Here is a 20590-nt window from a genome sequence, read left to right as displayed (position 1 = left end):
GGTTTGACAGCAACCATTAATAGGCAACCCTAGCTATTCACATTAAAGGTATAACAAGCCAACACCATATGCCACATAAAAAGACCACGGCACATTCCTTAGGGAACATAAGCCAATGTTTTGACTTTTGGGTGTTTAAAGTCCCAGCCATAATGCCGTATTGAATGTCACAAGCCAAAGTATAGGTTTGTATTAGGTATCCCAATGTGTCTGGGGCAGTAACTCAATTCAGTCCATGGCTATATTAGATACCTGTGCTCAGGGCTGGTTCCAGGCACCAGCGAAGGAAGCAGGTGCCTGGGGTGGCCAATAGAAAGGGGCAGCACTCTGTCTGTGACTGGGGCAACTCATCTGCGTTTTCAGCGGTGGGTTCTTCACTCCCTCTTCAGAAGCAATTCGGCAGCAGGCCCCGCTTCTTTTTTTTTTTTTTTTTTTTTTTTGTCTTTGCCGCTTGGGGCGACAAAAAAGCTGGAGCCGGCCCTGCCTGTGCTGCTCTATACTTTCACACTGTGTATTATTTATTTTTCCTGGACTGTTTATTCAACATAGTCATTTTCCTTGGGTGGGATTTTGTTTTTAATCATCCACTTTCCTTCCCTGGAATTGCTGAGATCTCAGAGAGACTCTGATCCCTAAGCCCTCTCACATATAGGTTCCATGCTTTATCTCCTTCCGTAAGGAGGACTGTAGGAAAGTGATGGAGAAATACTGGGACATTGATAATTCAGAGGTTTTCAGTGCACAGTTTAAAGTAGCCCCACCCACTCCATCATATATTGTTCTACTAGACACCTGTATGGGTTGGAATCTTAGCCAGAATATTGTGATCTTTCCTTTCTTTCTCACTTTTACTCATGCACACAGTCTTGGATGCTGGCTTCCAAATGACAAAAATGACTGTCAGTTGCAGTTTGGCTTCGGATAAACAAATGCACTATATTGTGATTTGACTTATCTCCAGATCACAGTCTATCTACCACACATGGTGTCTGAGTACCAGATGCCACATGGTGCAAACTTTTGGCCAAAGAGGTTTCTGCTGTCTGCAAAGAAACATCAAATACTCAGAGGCAAGCGTGTAACATGAGGGATCTCAGGTATTTGAACCCATGGGGAGCTCATATGTTCAGCCTCAGTGATACACAAACTCAGAAAGCTCAGGAAGTCTTCCAGGGGGAAAGCTAAGACTATTCTGGAGGTAGCTACTTGGGCTTAAAAGGTGCCAGGCTTGGTAGCCACATATGCAATGTATCATCTCCCGGAAAGATCTGAATAAGCCTTATATTTTTATCTTGTCTAATGTAACTGTGAATATTCTCATTACTCATCTAAAAGTCTGATTGTGATGGGGTGTCTGCCCCATACGGGCAAAGAAGGGGTTAATAGAGCCCAGGGGAGGCTGTGTTGGAAACAGCCAATCAGGGCCCCACAGGCCCATATTAAAAAAAGAGAGCACAGGGAAGACAGAGCAAGGTCAGTTGCTGCTGGGAGCCCAGGGAGTAAGGACTGTGTTCCCGAGGGCTGAGAGAACTGCAAACACCTTGGTCAGAGCAGTGGCTGGCTCCTGGAACTGAGCAGCTGAGGGCCCTGAGGTGAGGGCAAAGAAGGTGCTGGGACCATGGGGAAGTGTCCCAGGGATACAGAGCAGCCATGACAGAGGTTACAGAGGAGCAGTAGAAGGCTGCTATTTACAGGGTCCCTGGGTTGGGGCCTGGAGTAGCGGGAGGGCCCGGGTTCCCCCGCTTGCCACTGGGGAAGGGGCAGGACTGTTGGATGATACCCCCCACCCCCCGCAGAAGGGGCAAAACACAGATGACAACCTAGCCAGAGGGCTGAGTCGAGAAGAAGACGCTGTGGTTCTGGGAGTTGAGTGAGGAACTGTAGGTGGGAGCAGAGACAGAGAGCTGGTGTACAGATCGCAGATGTGAGCGTCTGCCTCAAGCTAATTCCTAGCACAACCAGGAGGAGGTGCTAGTCTGGTGATGAGGGCCATGACACTGATCCCTTAGTGAATCCTGCTAAACTCTGACTCAGTGATATTTTGTGGCCCTCAGTTTTACAGGTTAATTAAACAGTGTAAAAAAGTTCTGCCACTGGAAGTTTGATATAGCTCCTAGGAACCGTGGGTGAGTGTCTGTGCTGCCAGGCCTCTTGGTATATCGGGTTAATGTCTGTCAAGGACTCTACCTTGTGGATTTTCACAGCTATTTATCTTGGCTGATAACACAATTGCCCAGTGCTGGAGGAACAGGCTACAGTAACTACAAGGCCCAGCAGAGCTAGAGCCTGCCCAAAAATCTGGGGTACCTCACAGCAGCCAGTACACTGCTGGAAAGGTGTAATTCATTGGTGCATGTGCTCAGCCCACATATACACACACTCCCATATAAGGGTGATGAGATTTTTGTAAAAGAATTCCATGAAGTCTTCATTAATATGGTCATGGAGAGAGGTAGGAGACTTGACAGATGAGGCGAGCAAGGTATGGGGCACACAGGAGGGTGTCAGAAGTGCTAGTCCTGAATGGGCACAAGAGGGTGTGTGTAAATAGGAGACCCAGGAAGGATTTGGCAGTGGAGTTTATCACCATTTGAAATGGGGGAACCACTTGTGATTCTTTCGCCTTTTCCTGACCATCTACTGGCTTTCCAGCCTCCCTCCCTATGTAGACAGACACAAATTCGTTCTAGGATCTCTCCATCTTACCAAAAGTATTTGATCATTTCTACATTACACAAGACCAAAGCTAAGTCCATGGGTAACCTCCCTGGTCCTCTTTCCCTAGAGTACTCTCTCTACTGATCTCCATCACACCTTCTCCAGCTCTGCAGTCAAGGAGACCTTTACCCCAGCATCTCTCTCAAATGTGATACACTCTCCTGTTGCTTCTTCCAGGATAATTCTGCCCATGCTTCTGGAGAACCCTAGAGAGCACAGGACATTTTTTTTCTAGCAGTTAGGAAGATTACCTCCTCCATCGTCTGATCCCTCCAGGCTCTGCTGCCGGAGGCGATGACTACAACAAAGCACAATATGAAAATAATTTCAAAGACAGAAGTGTTTATTCTCATGTCCCCTCTCTCCGCCTGGGGGCTGCAGTCCCCACCAGAATCTAAGGCAGGAGTTCCCCAGTTTTCCCATGCTGCAGAACACTTGGGAAGAGCATACACATTGTCTAGTTCAGCTCCTCTCCCAAACCTTCCACTGCTTGGCTCTCACAAGGCTTCATTCTGCATCCACCTGGAAGAACTCTTCAGAACACAAAGTGTAATCCTTGGATTCTGTGGACAGCAGGACCTGAGGTTTCAGGGGCCAGGGCAGCTGGGAAAAGAGATCTTTTTTTCCCCACCCAAATTCTTGTCTTTTTTGTAGACAGAGCAACTACATGTGCTGGCTCTAGGGAAACAAGGAGTTGGATTACCAGTCCCCTCCCTCAGGACAATGGGCACATCACGTGCCTTCAGGCAAGGCTTCAAATCCCTGACCCTGAGTATGGCAAGATCCAAAATCCAGTGCCCGTATTCACATGCCCATACTATACAACACTCCCACAGGGAATTAGGGTCCCATAACAGAAGAGAATCAAGTCTTTCATTAGCAACAAGGAAAACTTACTCTTCTACTTCTTCTGCAGTTTTCCGTCCTGATCTGTAAGACAAGAGGTCCATGCTGAAAAAGGGCTATAGGGTGAGACAGACACACATCTTTCAACACATTGTTCTTATTCTGCAAAGCAGCCTCCACACATCCCTGGTGACACAAGTCACTTCATGCACAATACAACAGGCCCCACCTTTGAAAAGTGCATGCAGATGGGTGCTGGCCAACTGCACACACAGTTAAACTAGAGCTAATTTGGTCCAGAGAGGCAGCTTGGCAAAACACTAGCAAGAACACTCACTGTTCTTTGAGTTTCTCCTCAGTTCTTTTGTTCCCACTGCCCATGAGCTGCAGGCAAAGCTTCCCCTACTCAAGGGCAAAGGCCAGTACACGAGGGACTGGAGAAAAATAAGTCATGCTAGTTCCAGCATGCTAGTTCCATCCCTGAGAGACCAATAGGTTCCTCCTGTCCTCCGCCATAGACAAATATTGTTTAGTTGCCTTTCTAGGCCAGGGGCCCCACCCAGGCCCTGGCAAGTTCCGGTCAGAAATGCTGTCGCTGCAGCAAATCAGGGCTGATCCGGCTGAGTTAACAGGAGTTCATAATAATAACGGGGGGGGGGGGCAGGGAGGCGCAGGCAAATGGCAGCTCTCTTGCTCTCCACCCCAGCAAGCCCAGAAGTAATTCAGTTCCGATTAGGGATGCTTGTTCAATATTCAAAATGTAAAACATGGAGGTTGCTGAACCAGCACTTTGAGAAGTTAATTAAATGCCAGGTTTCTTTTTAGCAGATACTCCATCACTCGCTGATTGCTTTGGCCATTTTGCAGAATGAAGTTTTAACTCTGTGCGCTGGGAATAAATATTCTCCCCTCTTCCTGCGCTCAGGGCACTGTGACAAGGAATACACGGAGCTTTCCTCTCCCACACACCCCCTTCCAAGAAGCACCACGAAGCAATGGTCACTTCCATTCCCTCGCACTTTCCCCATCGAAGTAGGTCAGTGAGATGGGAAAGGCTTCTCCCTTCATCCACCCAGCTCTCCATTCTAACAGGTCCTGAGCCTCCTCTAGCCCTGAGTACCTAACCTGCCCCTGTGAGGGCCAGGAGCAGGGGACACAGACTTCCCATCTCTGAGAAGAGGAAGCCAAGAGAAGGTTACTGTCAGAGAGACAGAGAGGAAGAGGGGCTGCCCCACTGCCATTGCTGGAGCTTTCACTTGGAGAAACATTAGCGAGAACTGCCGCTGAATTGGAGACTTTGGGCCCAAAGCAAGTAGGTGCAATTCCATTGATGTGACCAGAGTTGCAGCAACTTAAGTAAGACTTGAACTTTACCAAGTCCCTTCTGTGCAGCAAGCCTGAAGGGCAGCCATTCAATGCAATGGCATTGTAGCATTTAGAGGACAGCCCTCTTGGTGAGCAGGTGACTGCCTACAGGGAGAGGGATGGAGATGGACAGTGCACCAATACATACAACCATCCCCCTGCTAAGACAAAAAGAGCAAGGAATCAGCCCAGAGGGCCCATCAGCAGCTCAGACTAGAGGATCTGAATTCAAAGGGAAGAATCTGAGAAGGTAGAGGTGAATTATGTCCCATTTTTATCCATCTCCTCTGGCTAGGCAGGACTGCTCCCTCCAGGCTATCTTCCAGGGCTTTGCCCACTGGAGGATTAAACATCCCAAGCAAGAGTCTTTTCTATCTCTTGCTTGTGGGAGACAATACCACAGCCTCAGACAGCAGGAAAATTTTGTGGATATTCATTCTAAACTTTCCTTAGCTTCATCCCATTACTCCTGGTTACAGCCATTTCATGGCCTTGGGGTTTACACTCTTCAGATCCTTCTACACAGCTATTCTGTCCCCTAAGCCACTCAGCACATACCTAACTCATTTAACCTCTTATCACATCACTGAATCACCACAAACCCTTCCACCTTGCAGCTGCCAGGAGAAGCACACAAACAGTTTGTAGAGAGGGACTTATAGGGCTAAATACAGAAAGCATCAGGTGCCAGTTTAAACAAAAAATATATCCAGGATAACAGTGTGGTTTCCAAACAAGGGTTTAGGGCTACAAGAAAACTAAGTGGGTGAAAATGCACAAGATTAGACCACCTCCTCGCATAGAAGAAGGGAGAAGGAGCTCGGAATGGATCTAAGGGCATTTTTGAAGTTCTATAAAATGTGCCCATCACAACCGTCTCTTGCTACACTGACAGAAGAAAGAGACGAGGCACCATTATTATTTATTCTTTGTACTGTGATAGCCCCTGGTGACTGCATTCAGAAATTACGGCCCCATCAGGCTAGGCACTATATAAACAGGCAACACAAAATCAGCCTCTGCCCCAAAGCATTGACAGTCTATGGGACAGGGGATGTTTGTACAGTGCCCACACAATGGGTCCTCTGGGTGCTAATGTGATACACATAAATAATAATAAAAGCAACAACAAAACTGGACCTACCCAAATACATAACCCACATTTGCCACCTCAGGAAAAGCCTGAGAGAAAAGACAAGCCTTCCACTGTGGCAAGAGAGGTCAAAAATCACAGGCTCTGGTGGAGCAGTAGGGGAAGCATGTTGCCAGGTCAAGGGTCCTTGTCAGAGGATGACATTAGAGACTTAGCAAACACAGGGAAACTATCCTTGTTTGTCTTTTACCTCTCCAGCTGCCATTGGAAGCCACATATGCAATTTGCATTTGATCTTTCTGTTTTTGGTGCTGTGGAGTGCCCCCTCCTGAAAACAGGCTCTGCCTCAATGCCAGTTGCATCAAGCTGGGACAAGCATTTCATCCTTCTGGGTGATGCTAATGCTCTGGGTGCACAACATCCTCCTTATCAACCACAAGAATACAGCCTTCCATGGATGAGCTAAGGCAGAGAAGTGACAAGCTTTGGGTTTAAGCATGCCAACCATGTTTGGGGAAGTTTCCAATGCATTTAAATCTTACATTCCCAGCAGCTTCCTGCACTGAGAAATCTGCACTTACCAGCTCCCCTCACTCCAGCAACAAGCATGGCACAAGGAGGGCATTAAACACATACAGAACTGGTAACCATCGATTCACCCATTCAGATAAAGACACTCAGAACAATGCAAGTGAGGCAACATTTAGACAGAACTAGGTGTCATTCAGGAGTATCAAAACACCACAAATCACCAGCTGCCATGAAAGAGACCTCCTGCTCAGCCAGCTATTTCTAGTTATCCAGCTAGGTAAATTTAGACATTGCTCAATGCTGTGGCACCTGGGCACCCGCATCTTCATCCTCTCCCCCTCTAACTTTTCCTGATCAAACAAATTCCTTCCCAGGGACACCAGGGCATGGGCTGACCTAGTCATTTGGCCAGCTCAGCTCAAACTCCTTCACAGTAAGAGCTGCTACTACTCCCACATTCACTCAATATCCCTGGAATATTCTCTCCAGCTCGGAACTGCTGTCTATCCCTATCCTTAGTTTCAGGGGAGTTGATGGAAGAGAAAGTAGAGGCAGGGCTGCATTACAGTTCCAAGATCCCCTTGTTACACACTCCTGCATCCCATCTACCCCGTCCCATCCACCTGCTGTGGAAAGGGAGAGAAATCTGCTCCTATTCAGTAAATATCTCGTCCCAAGCCATTCTATACCACTGGCAAGAACCCCTCTGTCCCCAAGGCATTGGGTGAGGGGGTGACTCTCAACCCCCACGGAAATGTGTCCAAGTTGCTGTGGAGCCTCTTACAAGTTATGTGCTGAAGGGTGAAAGGCAGTTCTAATGTAGACATCATCTCTGTTAAACTATTTCTCTCTCATTTAATGGAATACCATGGAGATATAAATGGAGATAAAGTAGCAGGGCTCAGAGAACAGCAAGGATGCTATCTTTATGCAGCATGACAATGTTCAGTGGTTAATTAGACACCGTTAACCTATTTTAGCAGGGGACATAACTGGGATGAATGGGGGGAAAATGTCCTTGAAATCTTTTAATGTCCACAGCTCATGGAGGGCCCTCGTTACACTTCTGTGCCACAGAACAGCATGTCCCTGAGTTACAGCTGAGCACCAGAGGTCAGCCTGCAACCTCTCAGCACACAGGGACCATAGGAACACATTGCAACCCTAGTATGGGGAGGCAGGAGGGTGGGGTAGCCAGGTAAGAATAAAGGAAGCGATTACGGTGACCCGTCAGGTATACTAAGGCATTGTTCAGAAAAGAACGCATCTGAAATTGATGGCAAGGGCTGCTGGGGATGATTGGGGGCAGGTGGACAGGGTACATAGTTGATGGGCAAGTAAAATATGGTTTGTTGGAAGTTTCCACTAGCTTTACAGGAAAGAGTGGGCAGGCAGAGCTTGGGCCTGGGCAGATTTGTTTGCCTGGGTTATTTTGCAAGGCTTGGGCTGTGTGCAGTGTCAGAGCCCCAGCTGCCTCAATGTCCAATAGATCTGTCCTCCCATCACTTAAACATGAAACCAGCACTAACGGCTAGCAGCAGGGATGAAGAGACATCAACATTCCACTCTGGGGCAAAACTGCCCCTATGCTATAACCTCTGTGGGTCTCAAGCACATAGCTGTGAAGGCGGGTAAGAGCAGAAGTTACACTGAAAGGCTGATGCTCAGAGGCACTTTTGTTGGAAAAAATCAATTCTGCCTTCTCCCCTCCTGCACTGAGAGCACAGACCCTTCCGCTCATCCCCATAGGACAGCACTTTCTGGGCAGGGAAATCACAGCACCTATGCAACAAGATATCTGGTGACCAACCCTTCCTCCACTGGGGACCCGGCAAACAACCCTCCCCAGACTGCTCCCCACTCATGTCACATCTTTATGCTGCACTCAGCTGCTACCTGCACATATGCTCTATAGTCTATAGCACTCCAAGGAGATCTGAACAAGTGAGCCAGCCCTGTCAAAATGCTGGCAGGCTCTACGCCACTGGCAAGACTCAAGCTGCACTGGAAGGTGTGCCTATTCCCGTGTAAAGTTTGCCCCCTGCTGGCCACATCTGCAATAACATTCCCTGTCAGGCTCAAGGTGAAACTCTAGGCAGAGGGCTCATGGAACAACAGAAGAAGAAGTACACTGGTGCTTACTGAAGGGTGGATGGAGACAGAGTGACAGAGAGCATATGCAAAATCAAACACAGCATAACCTGTCTGGAGAGGATACGCATCTCTCTTACCTTGAGGCTCCTGTTTGTGCTCTTGCTTACTCTCATTGTTTGCTTACAAAAAGCCTGTGACATGTCTTAGGGTGATGATAGATCTAGAAGCCCCACATGCCACTATGCCCTGGTCTACGCTAGGACTTTAGGTCGAATTTAGCAGCGTTAAATCGATGTAAACCTGCACCCATCCACACGATGAAGCCCTTTATTTCGACTTAAAGGGCTCTTAAAATCGATTTCCTTACTCCACCCCTGACAAGTGGATTAGCGCTTAAATCGACGTTCCCGGCTCGAATTTGGGGTACTGTGGACACAATTCGATGGTATTGGCCTCCGGGAGCTATCCCAGAGTGCTCCATTGTGACCGCTCTGGACAGCACTCTCAACTCAGATGCACTGGCCAGGTAGACAGGAAAAGGCCCGTGAACTTTTGAATCTCATTTCCTGTTTGGCCAGCGTGGCAAGCTGCAGGTGACCATGCAGAGCTCATCAGCAGAGGTGACCATGATGGAGTCCCAGAATCGCAAAAGAGCTCCAGCATGGACTGAACAGAAGGTACAGGATCTGATCGCTGTATGGGGAGAGGAATCCGTGCTATCAGAACTCCGTTCCAGTTTTCAAATGCCAAAACCTTTGTCAAAATCTCCTAGGGCATGAAGGACAGAGGCCATAACAGGGACCCGAAGCAGTGCCACGTGAAACTTAAGGAGCTGAGGCAAGCCTACCAGAAAACCAGAGGGGCGAACGGCCACTCCGGGTCAGAGCCCCAAACATGCCGCTTCTATGATGAGCTGCATGCCATTTTAGGGGGTTCAGCCACCACTACCCCAGCCATGTTGTTTGACTCCTTCAATGGAGATGGAGGCAACACGGAAGCAGGTTTTAGGGACGAAGAAGATGATGATGATGAGGTTGTAGATAGCTCACAGCAAGCAAGCGGAGAAACCGGTTTTCCCGACAGCCAGGAACTGTTTCTCACCCTGGATCTGGAGCCAGTACTCCCCAAACCCACCCAAGGCTGCCTCCTGGACCGGGCAGGCGGAGAAGGGACCTCCGGTGAGTGTACCTTTTAAAATACTATACATGGTTTAAAAGCATGCATGTGAAAGGATTAATTTCCCTGGCATTCGCGGCTCTCCTGGATGCACTCCCAAAGCTTTTGCAAAAGGTTTCTGGGGAGGGCAGCCTTATTGCGTCCTCCATAGTAGGACACTTTACCACTCCAAGCCAGTAACACGTACTTGGGAATCATTGTACAACAAAGCATTGCAGTGTATGTTTGCTGGCGTTCAAACAACATCCGTTCTTTATCTCTCTGGGTTATCCTCAGGAGAGTGAGATATCATTCATGGTCACCTGGTTGAAATAGGGTGCTTTTCTTCGGGGGACACTCAGAGGTGCCCGTTCCTGCTGGGCTGTTTGCCTGTGGCTAAACAGAAATGTTCCCCGCTGTTAGCCACGGGGAGGGGGGAAGGGTTGAGGGGGTAGCCACGTGGTGGGGGGAGGCAAAATGCTACCTTGTAACGAAAGCACATGTGCTATGTATGTAATGTTAACAGCAAGATTTACCCTGAAAGAGTGTAGCCACTGTTTTATAAAATGTGTCTTTTTAAATACCGCTGTCCCTTTTTTTTTTCCTCCACCAGCTGCATGTGTTTCAATGATCACAGGATCTTCTCCTTCCCCCAGGCTAGTGAAGATTAGAAAGAAAAAAAAAACACACTCGTGATGATATGTTCTCTGAGCTCATGCTGTCCTCCCACACTGACAGAGCACAGACGAATGTGTTGAGGCAAATAATGTCAGAGTGCAGGAAAGCACAAAATGACCAGGAGGAGAGGTGGCGGGCTGAAGAGAGTAACTGGTGGGCTGAAGAGAGGACTGAAGCTCAAATGTGGCGGCAGCGTGATGAGAGGAGGCAGGATTCAATGCTGAGGCTGCTGGAGGATCAAACCAGTATGCTCCAGTGTATGGCTGAGCTGCAGCAAAGGTAGCTGGAGCACAGACTGCCACTACAGCCCCTGTGTAACCAACCGCCCTCCTCCCCAAGTTCCATAGCCTCCACACCCAGACGCTCAAGAACGTGGTGGGGGTGCCTCCGGCCAACCAGCCACTCCACCACAGAGGATTGCCCAAAAAACAGAAGGCTGGCATTCAATAAATTTTAAAGTTGTAAACTTTTGAAGTGCTGTGTGGCATTTTCCTTCCCTCCTCCACCACCCCTCCTGGGCTACCTTGGTAGTCATCCCCCTATTTGTGTGATGAATGAATAAAGAATGCATGAATGTGAAGCAAAAATGACTTTATTGCCTCTGCAAGCGGTGATCGAAGGGAGGAGGGGAGGTTAGTTAGCTTACAGGGAAGTAGAGTGAACCAAGGGGCAGGGGGTTTCATCAAGGAGAAACAAACAGAACTTTCACACCGTAGCCTGGCCAGTCATGAAACTGGTTTTCAAAGCTTCTCTGATGCGCACCGCGCCCTCCTGTGCTCTTCTAACTGCCCTGGTGTCTGGCTGCGCGTAACCAGCAGCCAGGCAATTTGCCTCAACCTCCCACCCTGCCATAAACGTCTCCCCCTTACTCTCACAGATATTGTGGAGCACACAGCAAGCAGTAATAACAGTGGGAATATTGGTTTCGCTGAGGTCTAAGCGAGTCAGTAAACTACACCAGCGTGCCTTTAAACGTCCAAATGCACATTCTACCACCATTCTGCACTTGCTCAGCCTGTAGTTGAACAGCTCCTGACTACTGTCCAGGCTGCCTGTGTACAGCTTCATGAGCCATGGCAATAAGGGGTAGGCTGAGTCCCCAAGGATAACTATAGGCATTTCAACATCCCTAACAGTTATTTTCTGGTCTGGGAATAAAGTCCCTTCCTGCAGCTTTTGAAACAGACCAGAGTTCCTGAAGATGCGAGCGTCATGTACCTTTCCCGGCCATCCCACGTTGATGTTGGTGAAACTTCCCTTGTGATCCACCAGAGCTTGCAGCACTATTGTAAAGTACCCCTTGCGGTTTATGCACCAGGCTTGGTGCTCCGGTGCCAAGATAGGGATATGGGTTCCGTCTATGGCCCCACCACAGTTAGGGAATCCCATTGCAGCAAAGCCATCCACTATGACCTGCACATTTCCCAGGGTCACTACCCTTGATATCAGCAGATCTTTGATTGCGTGGGCTACTTGCACCACAGCAGCCCCCACAGTAGATTTGCCCACTCCAAATTGATTCCCAACTGACCGGTAGCTGTCTGGTGTTGCAAGTTTCCACAGGGCTATTGCCACTCGCTTCTCAACTGTGAGGGCTGCTCTCATCTTGGTATTCATGCGCTTCAGGGCAGGGGAAAGCAAGTCACAAAGTTCCATGAAAGTGCCCTTACGCATGTGAAAGTTTCACAGCCACTGGGAATCGTCCCAGACCTGCAACACTATGGGGTCCCACCAGTCTGTGCTCGTTTCCCGAGCCCAGAATCGGCGTTCCACAGCATGAACCTGCCCCATTAGCACCATGATGCATGCATTGGCAGGGCCCATGCTTTCAGAGAAATCTGTGTCCATGTCCTGATCACTCATGTGACCACGCTGACGTTGCCTCCTCGCCCGGTATCGCTCTGCCAGGTTCTGGTGCTGCGTATACTGCTGGATAATGCGTGTGATGTTTAATGTGCTCCTATTTGCCAAAGTGAGCTGAGCAGTCTCCATGCTTGCCTTGGTATGGCATCCGCACAGAAAAAAGGCACAGAACAATTGTCTGCCATTGCTCTGACGGAGGGAGGGGCAACTGATGACATGGCTTACAGGGTTGGCTTACAGGGAATTAAAATCAACAAAGGGGGTGGCTTTACATCAATGAGTATTTCAGGCAGGTCTTCATGGAGGGTTCCAATAAGAAATGGTGCACCTAAGTAATTGTTCTTATTGGAACAAGCAGGTTGGTCTGGCCTCTGATAGATACATGGCTAGATTTACCTCGCTGCACCCTCTCTCTGAGTGACTGCAGTGTGACCTAGAGGAATGAGTCCCCTAGACGGGGGATGGGGGAAAGCAAATGAGTACAAAACAAATCTGGTCTATTTCTTGTTTTGATCCACTCCATCTATCTTTTACATCTTTGGCTGGCAGCAGACGGTGTAGAAGGACTGCAAGCCATCCACATCTCATGGCTGCTCGGCAGAAGACGGTGCAGTAGGACTGCTAGCCATCCTCATCTCTTGCCTGCCTGGCAGAAGATGGTACAGTAGGACTGCTAGCAATCCGTATCACCTGCCTGCTCACCATAAGATGGTTCAATAGGACTGACTGCAGGACCAAAGAGAATGACCTGGTCAAGTCACTCCAAATTTAGTCCCTGCGCACATGTCTGCCCAGGCGCTCCTGGTCGACATGGCCAGGACCACCTCGGACATGACGATGACGGCTACCAGTCATACCGTACCGTCTGCTGCCACAAGGCAATGGGTTGATGCTGCTATGTAGCAATGCAGTACCACGTCTGCCAGCACCCAGGAGATATACGGTGACGGTTACCTGAGCGGGCTCCATGCTTGCCGTGGTATGGCGTCTGCACAGGTAACTCAGGAAAAAAGGCGCGAAACGATTGTCTGCCCTTGCTTTCACGGAGGGAGGGAGGGAACGGGGGCCTGACAATATGTACCCAGAACCACCTGCGACAATGTTTTAGCCCCATCAGGCATTGGGATCTCAACCCAGAATTCCAATGGGCAGCGGAGACTGCAGGAACTGTGGGATAGCTACCCAAAGTCGATGCTTGCCTCAGTACTGTGGAAGCACTCCGCTGAGTTAATGCACTTAGAGCATTTTCTGTGGGGACACACACACTCGAATATATAAAACCGATTTCTAAAAAAACGACTTCTATAAATTCGATCTAATTTTGTAGTGTAGACATACCCTATGAGTAGCTGCATCCACGCCCAGTCTTGGGCTGAGAATGTAGCTAAAGCAAGTATCTGTATGAGGCAGATGTGCAACTTGCAGAGCTCCTAGCAGTGTCATCTCAGGCTGTGCATCATGCTAGCCAAGCTCCCAGTGAGCACATCTAGCTGCAATGGGGGGATGAAAGCAAGGAGAGACCTAGGAGACATGCATCCCACCATAAAGGGACGTTAGATAAGATGCTGATCTCCCTCACAAGCAACACAGAGCCGACAGAAAAGCTCTGGTCCTCGACGCCTGGCCAGGGCAGGACTGGTCCCTACATCTATTCTCCAGGGTTCTGTCCAGCATAATTTTAAAGAGGCTGCTACTCTTTTCCTTGTGGGACTTGCCCTAATAACCACACTAGATTTTTCTTTGCTCAGTTCCCCCCCTGGAGAACAGTAACATTACAATGGCACCATATCAGATACATCTCCATGAACATGTGGCACCTTTCTCTCAGAGAGGAGCTACTTTCAGAAATAACACTGTTATTGGGGAGGACCAGATATCTTGCAGAAACAGACAGATCAGACTGCACCAAGTCTCTCCGCAGGTGGCGCTGCAGTCCTCATAGCCCTGAGAGAGAGACGAAGTGTTCCAGAATGCATGCCTCCCAAACGAACAAAAAAAGATTGGGAGAGCAGAAGGCCGCCAGATAGTTTATTTTTCCACCTGACTTTCACCACTGGAGAGGTACAAGGGCAGGTGCGTGTGCGCACGCATGGGCAGGACCATTTGCAGACTTGGAGGGAGGGTTCAGTCTGCATATTAACATATTTCCTGGCACATCTAAGCCACTTCCTTTTTATGAATCACCTCCAACCAAAACTGCTTCAAGCTGCCCTCTTGCTAAAAAAATTTTAAAAAAAAGAAAAGGGGAAGATGTGATGTTCATAAATACATTTGATTTTGAGAGAGTGGATTCATCACAGGAAGAACAGAGAAGGGTTACATTTGAAGAATTCTAATCAAACTGGCCAGCGTTCTGCCTCTCTGCATCCATATCAAAATACTGAAAACATGTTTGTCCTAGCACAGATTGTCTGGCTCAAAAGACATAAGCCCAGATCCTCAAAGGTACTTAAGTGCCTAAATCTGGGGTTGAGGTGCCTAAGTCCTATTTTAGGCATCCTTGCGATCCACAAAAGCCCCGTTCAGCTGCTGCCTAACCTGTAGGCGCCTGAACTCACTCAGCACGTACAGTTTTGCAGTAGAAGTTCCCTAGGCACCTGTGTTTCTGCCTCTGAGCACATATGCTGCTGCCTCACCCTAGGCCAGGGGTTGGCAACCTTCGGCACGTGGCCCATCAGGGTAATCCGCTGGCATGCTGCAGGACATTTTGTTTACATTGACTGTCCGCAGCTCCCATTGGCCGCAGTTCGCCCTTCCCAGCCAATGAGAGCTGTAGGAAGCAGCGGGCTGCAGGGAGGTTACATCGGGAACATCAAGTCTGGTCTTTGTGTCCCCTAGTTTTGCTGGAGAACTCCTTGGAGGAACAGAGAACGAGAGAGAGCACGCGCACACACACTTTCTTTGCCCCCATTGAGGAGACTAGGATGCTCGATCTTTTGCAGATACTCCCTTCTCAACTCCACCAGGCAATACCATAATCCCACTGGTTCTCTAGTCAAGCAGAGCGTCCATCACGAAAAAAAGGTTAGAGAAGACCTACCTGTCTCACAAAGAACAAACAGAAAACACCACTTAAAAAAAAATACCCTGCACCCCATTTCAGGCCAGCAATGCCTATCGCAAAGAAGCAGGAAAGGGCAAAAGTCCAATTATCACCCCTTCACAGGCAAGCCCACTGTAACCAAGAACTGTGCTGGATTAAAATGGGAAATATTTCTCTCACCTCTTGCTACTGCCCTGCTGTGCGTCTCTTATGGTGACTCTTCTGCCCATTGTTTTTTGGCTTTTTACTGGGGCTGAACGTAACCACCAGTTGGTAGAGGCAGGGAGAGCACTATGGAGGGACAAGAGGACGGGAACCAGTTAGCATTCCCGGAACATAACAGCCTATTTAAAAAAAATAAAAAATCCTAACACACACCCTGGGCCTGCACACCACAGCTCTATCACCATCTTTATGTCCTTGACACGTGCCGATGGCATGGAGGCGGCTGGCACCAGAACAGCCCAAGAGAAAGAACGCGAGGCCAATGGAGATTTATGTGAGGAGAGTGAGATGGACAAGGTAAAATTGTCAGGAGGAGTTGTTAGAAAGTAAAATATATTGTGACAATTCCACTCCTGCCGTTCATCAATAAACTGACAGATCATTTAGTGTCAATTAGGAGTGATAGATGGACAAGTCCCCATGATCCTGGGCCAAAATTAATGGCTGGGAGGGAGAGAGTGATTGAAAATGACGGCTGACATTGAGAGGAAAGTCCTGAAGGTCCCCAAGGGGCCATTACTTGCCTCATTCCCTTGCAGATCAATGCAGGGACAAACCCAAAAACAGACACTTCAAGACAAAACTTAATCAGACTTCCTTTCCTTCCTTCTCCTTCCAAGTTCCGCTCCCTTGCTCAGCCACCTTGCTCTCCTCTGCCTGCTCTCGCCACGCTGCTGCGAACAGCTACAGGTGGCAGTAAGACACGGCAACAGAACCCTGCTACAGGCTTCCCCACAACCAGGAGCCTTACTCAGCTCCTAACATGGCAGCACCACAGGGAAGCACATGCTTAGATTTATTTCAGCAACACTGTGTTGAGAATAGAGGGTGGAAGAAATGACACACCCTCCCGCCTTGCCATGCACAGATGCAGAATTTCACAGACACTTCACTATTCCCACTTGCTGGAAAGGGATGGCCAGAGGTTCTATAAACCAGCTTCTCTCAAGGGCCATTTCACACAGACAAGAGAGCGTATTTTAAGTCCCATCTTCTTGTAACAGGCGGCTTTAACTTTACTTATCTCCAGAGCCCTCAATTCATTCAAGTCCTTAATCCCATAAATCACATTCCTCCAGCTCTGGGGCCCAGTGCTGCCACTCCCCACCCTCCAGAGCCCCAAACAACTTCTCCACCCAGGTCATGCCACCATCACTGCAATGCTCTTGGGTGCATCCCACCTGCCCCTACTCTCTCAGATGTCCACCAATGCTTCCCTGCTATCACATGCACTCTCCAGGGCATTATATTGCCATCCTGCCTCAGGACATTTCAGCATGCTCCAGGGCATACCCTTCCCACACCTACTCTCCAGGACATGCCACCATTTTTCCAAAGGAAGCAGCTTCAGTTATTCCTAAGGCCACCTGTTCCCAATATGCCACCATCATGGACCCTCCGTGTCCACCAGGGCACAACAGATTCATGTGTGCACACATTGTGGGTGACTTCCTGATGAAAGCTGCTTGCGAAGGCACCTTGAAGTGGCTGTATTTGTTCAAACACAACACTAGATGCTGAGGAGAGGATTGTGGGAACTAAACCACAAGGGCTGATGAGAATGAAGGGAAACAGACCCAGGTTTCATGCAAATGTCCTTATAGCAAAGCAAGGACAGAATCAGACACTAGCAGAGATAGATATGGAAGAGACGCTAAAGAAAATGTCTTCGGTGAGGACAGCAGCTATTTGATTGAAAGGGACCCTGGCAAGTTGTTTTGTTGTTTTTTTTTAAATACTTCCACTTATAAAATCCTTATGGATGCTCAAAAATAAATTCTCTTTGCCTGAAGCCTGGACTTTTCCCATTGGTAAACACTTTCCCCCTCTTTGCTTCTTAGGACGCATGAGCCAACACGGCAATAAACCATTTACTGTTTTTCAGGAGTGTCAGCAATGATGCCATCAAAGGCATCAGCACAGCTCTCATAGCAGAGCTTGGGTTCCCTCTGCTGGTTGAAGAGCAGATTCACAACAAAACAATGATTATGTTATTACTATTAATTTGTATGGCAGAGTATTAGGCCCCAAGTATCTAGCTAGGTACTTATATAGTCCCCATCACCAGAGCGCTAGGGCTGGAATAAGCAGCACTGGGGCTGACACTAAGAAAAACTGTGTCTTCCCTTTCTCTTCAGATAATAGAGGAAGTTCAACTTCAGGGACACCCCATTGGAAGAAAAATAGATGATGCCAAATAGAAGTGAGGAGTGTTATAATGGTTATAGCAGAGTCCCGGCTCTGCCACTTAACCTCTTTGTCTCAGCTTCCACATCTATAAAAGAGCAGCTACTAATAAAAATAGCTATTTCATGGGGCTACTGAGAGTTCTAATTAACCTTTTCATACCTGATTCTTTGTAACCTTATTTGTAAAATGTGCCACTTTGGTGGCCTCTAGAAATTAAGTGACAGATCTGTAGATGCTTTTGGAATCTTTGTGATGAAAGGCCCTATTCATGCAAAGTATTTTTAAAATAAAATAGAGTATGGAGAGAACCAGAGGCTACCTACCCCCAACTTGCAACAGATTGAGGTAGAAATGATCTGGCAGATAGAGCCAAGAGTACAGTGGGATATATGCTAATGACCCAGGTTATCCAGGTGAGACAAGACCAGGGAGGGTTGTGAGGGGCTCCAGAAGGGTCCAGCAAAACTAGGAACAATGGAAAACAAAATGGTAGATGAAATTCTACCATGACAACTGCTAGGTGACACACATTGGAAGGACAATTTCAAGTGACCTGCTCACACTGACAGGCTCTGGAAACTAGTAATGGAGCAGGAAAGTCGTCTATGTGCCACGGCAGATAAATCAACAAGGCTACCCGTGCAACAGACAACGTAGTCAGAACTGGAACGAAGAGGTGAGGCTGCATAAGGGGACAGAATAAGAACTACAAGGCCATTACATAAATAGATGCATATACTAGCTGATCTGCAATACACCTGCACATGACAGAGAAAAATCTAACTACAGCCCCATCTCCAACCTTCCCTTCCTAAGTAAAAGTCATTGAGGGTTTGTCTACATGCTGGTTTTGCACTGATTTAACTCCACCAGTTTAGAAACCAATATATGTAAAGGATGCAGTCTCCTAGCATGGGCACAGTTAAACTGGTATCAGTGCTAATACTGGCAGTAGCTATACCAACGTAAGCACATCGATAACAGTGTAACTGCAAACACACAGTGGGGGAGGAGGTGGGGGAAAACCGTGTTGTACTGATTTAACTAGACGGCCTTCCAAACCAGTATAGTCAGTCAAATTGGTATAAAAGCAGTGCATAGATAAGCCTTGGGAAAATAGAAACAACCCAGCTGCAGCAACATGTGTGACATCAGCCTATGACTCAGACACTTCACAAGCAAAATTTAGTATGAGATATGCTAGAGAAACAGCCCTAGTAGCACTGGCATCTTGGAAGGAAGGGATGGAGAAATCAGTGTTTGAAGAATCTGCAGCTGGAGTCACAAAGAAAAGACAAATGACAACAAGGGATTATCCAGACTCCTCCTTTCCCATCTTTAATTTTTTAAAAATCAGAATAACTCCCCTAAAACTGACATGGTCATAAAAATTTCTTCTGTGGCCCTTAATGCCAATCAATAACAGCTTGCATCAAGTGGCCACTTCCACTGCGTCTTGGAGTGTTACTCAAGCCAGAAGGTGCCTGAGATGCCAAGCGAACCAGGTCTCTCACAGAGATGGACCATTCCCCTTGATCTTCTCTCCTGCTCCTTTGTCAGATTTGTGTCTAATTTGATTGGAAGCTTCCCTGGCCAAGAACCTACCATATCAAATCTCTGAAGTGCCCAGCATACTTCAGGATGCTAGAGAAATAATAATATAGGTGTGTCCTGAACCCCACTCCTCTGAGTTGGCGGGGTCAGGCTGTGCACTTTTCTTCTGCTCTCCCCCAAACTACAGAATCCAGAAGATCCACCTCAATATGTTCTTCTAAAGAACAAGAAGTAACTTCCCCAGAAACTTACTTTTTCCAGGTAGGCTCACTGTTGGGTGAAGGGCCACCTAATTCATTTGGTCCAGGTAGGCCTTGAGTGACCTTTGCCATATAGGACCTGCCAAGGGGATCCTTGAATGCTCCATCCTGTCCTCAGGGCCCTGTGAACCCAGCATACTTCTGAAAGAGGCATATGTAGTCCTTTCACAAATTGGAGAGCCCCCAGAGTTAGGTGACCAAGCCAGGAGATACACTTAGGTGTGTGCTGAGAAATATAAGCAACTCCCCCACATCCTACCTGAGCCTAAAACAAGAGGCGTCTTCCCACTCTTTAGGTCCATCAATAGGTGAGGCAGAGCCCAGTTAACTTTACAGCCTTTGGTGAGTAGCCTGAAGTTTTCACCTCTCAACTCCACCTGCCCTTAGTCCAGGTCCTCCGTCTCTTGGCATGTCCTGATCTCCCCTTTCCTCTAGATTCCCTACATCTTCCATCCTGGAGTCTCCAGCTGTACTGAGTCCCACCTCCTTCCCCGATTTCTCTCTTCCCTGAATTCTGTCCCTGACCACCTCCAGCAATGTGGGATCCCTCCATAAAGGCTTCTTCCTAGATATTACATTCACCCAACCAAACACAACATCTTCTGTATTTTCCACAGTATGCATCCGATGAAGTGAGCTGTAGCTCACAAAAGCTTATGCTCAAATAAATTGGTTAGTCTCTAAGGTGCCACAAGTACTCCTTTTCTTTTTACACAAACACTGATCCCTTTCGCTTTCCACCAAGGCTGGACACAAAATCCTGATTCCTTCTGTGGAGTGCCCTGGCTGCCCGTGGGACTCCACCATTCACCAATGGTGAAAAGAGCTCAGCCAGGAAGAGTATTCTCCTGGACATGCTCCTAAACCCACCTCCACACCCCTTCCCAATTACTGCAGCTGGCAAGGGATATGCTGTCACTGGTTTCACAGAGATCTGGAGGCCTGAGCAGAGTAGCACTTAAGGAGAGTCAGTCA

General features: G+C 48.1%; 1 protein-coding gene across 2 annotated transcripts in view; it reads right to left on the bottom strand.

Moving 5' to 3' along the window:
• IFT43 (intraflagellar transport 43) overlaps positions 1–20590 on the bottom strand; it is a 58873-nt gene that overhangs the window by 21642 nt on the left and 16641 nt on the right. The window contains exons 4-6 of one of the 2 annotated variants that reach the window (XM_073349248.1): positions 15567–15677; positions 3616–3648; positions 2970–3016 (exon numbers count right to left, since the gene is read on the bottom strand). In XM_073349248.1, coding sequence (XP_073205349.1) covers positions 2970–3016; positions 3616–3648; positions 15567–15677 — 191 coding nt within the window. The remainder of the gene's footprint in view (positions 1–2969; positions 3017–3615; positions 3649–15566; positions 15678–20590) is intronic. The other variant, XM_073349249.1, reaches the window with a different exon arrangement.

This window comes from Lepidochelys kempii, chromosome 6 (assembly GCF_965140265.1).
Source record: "Lepidochelys kempii isolate rLepKem1 chromosome 6, rLepKem1.hap2, whole genome shotgun sequence".
Lineage (NCBI taxonomy): Eukaryota > Metazoa > Chordata > Testudines > Cheloniidae > Lepidochelys > Lepidochelys kempii.
Note: the sequence above shows the minus strand (reverse complement) of the source record. Positions and strands in the feature narration are given on the sequence as shown.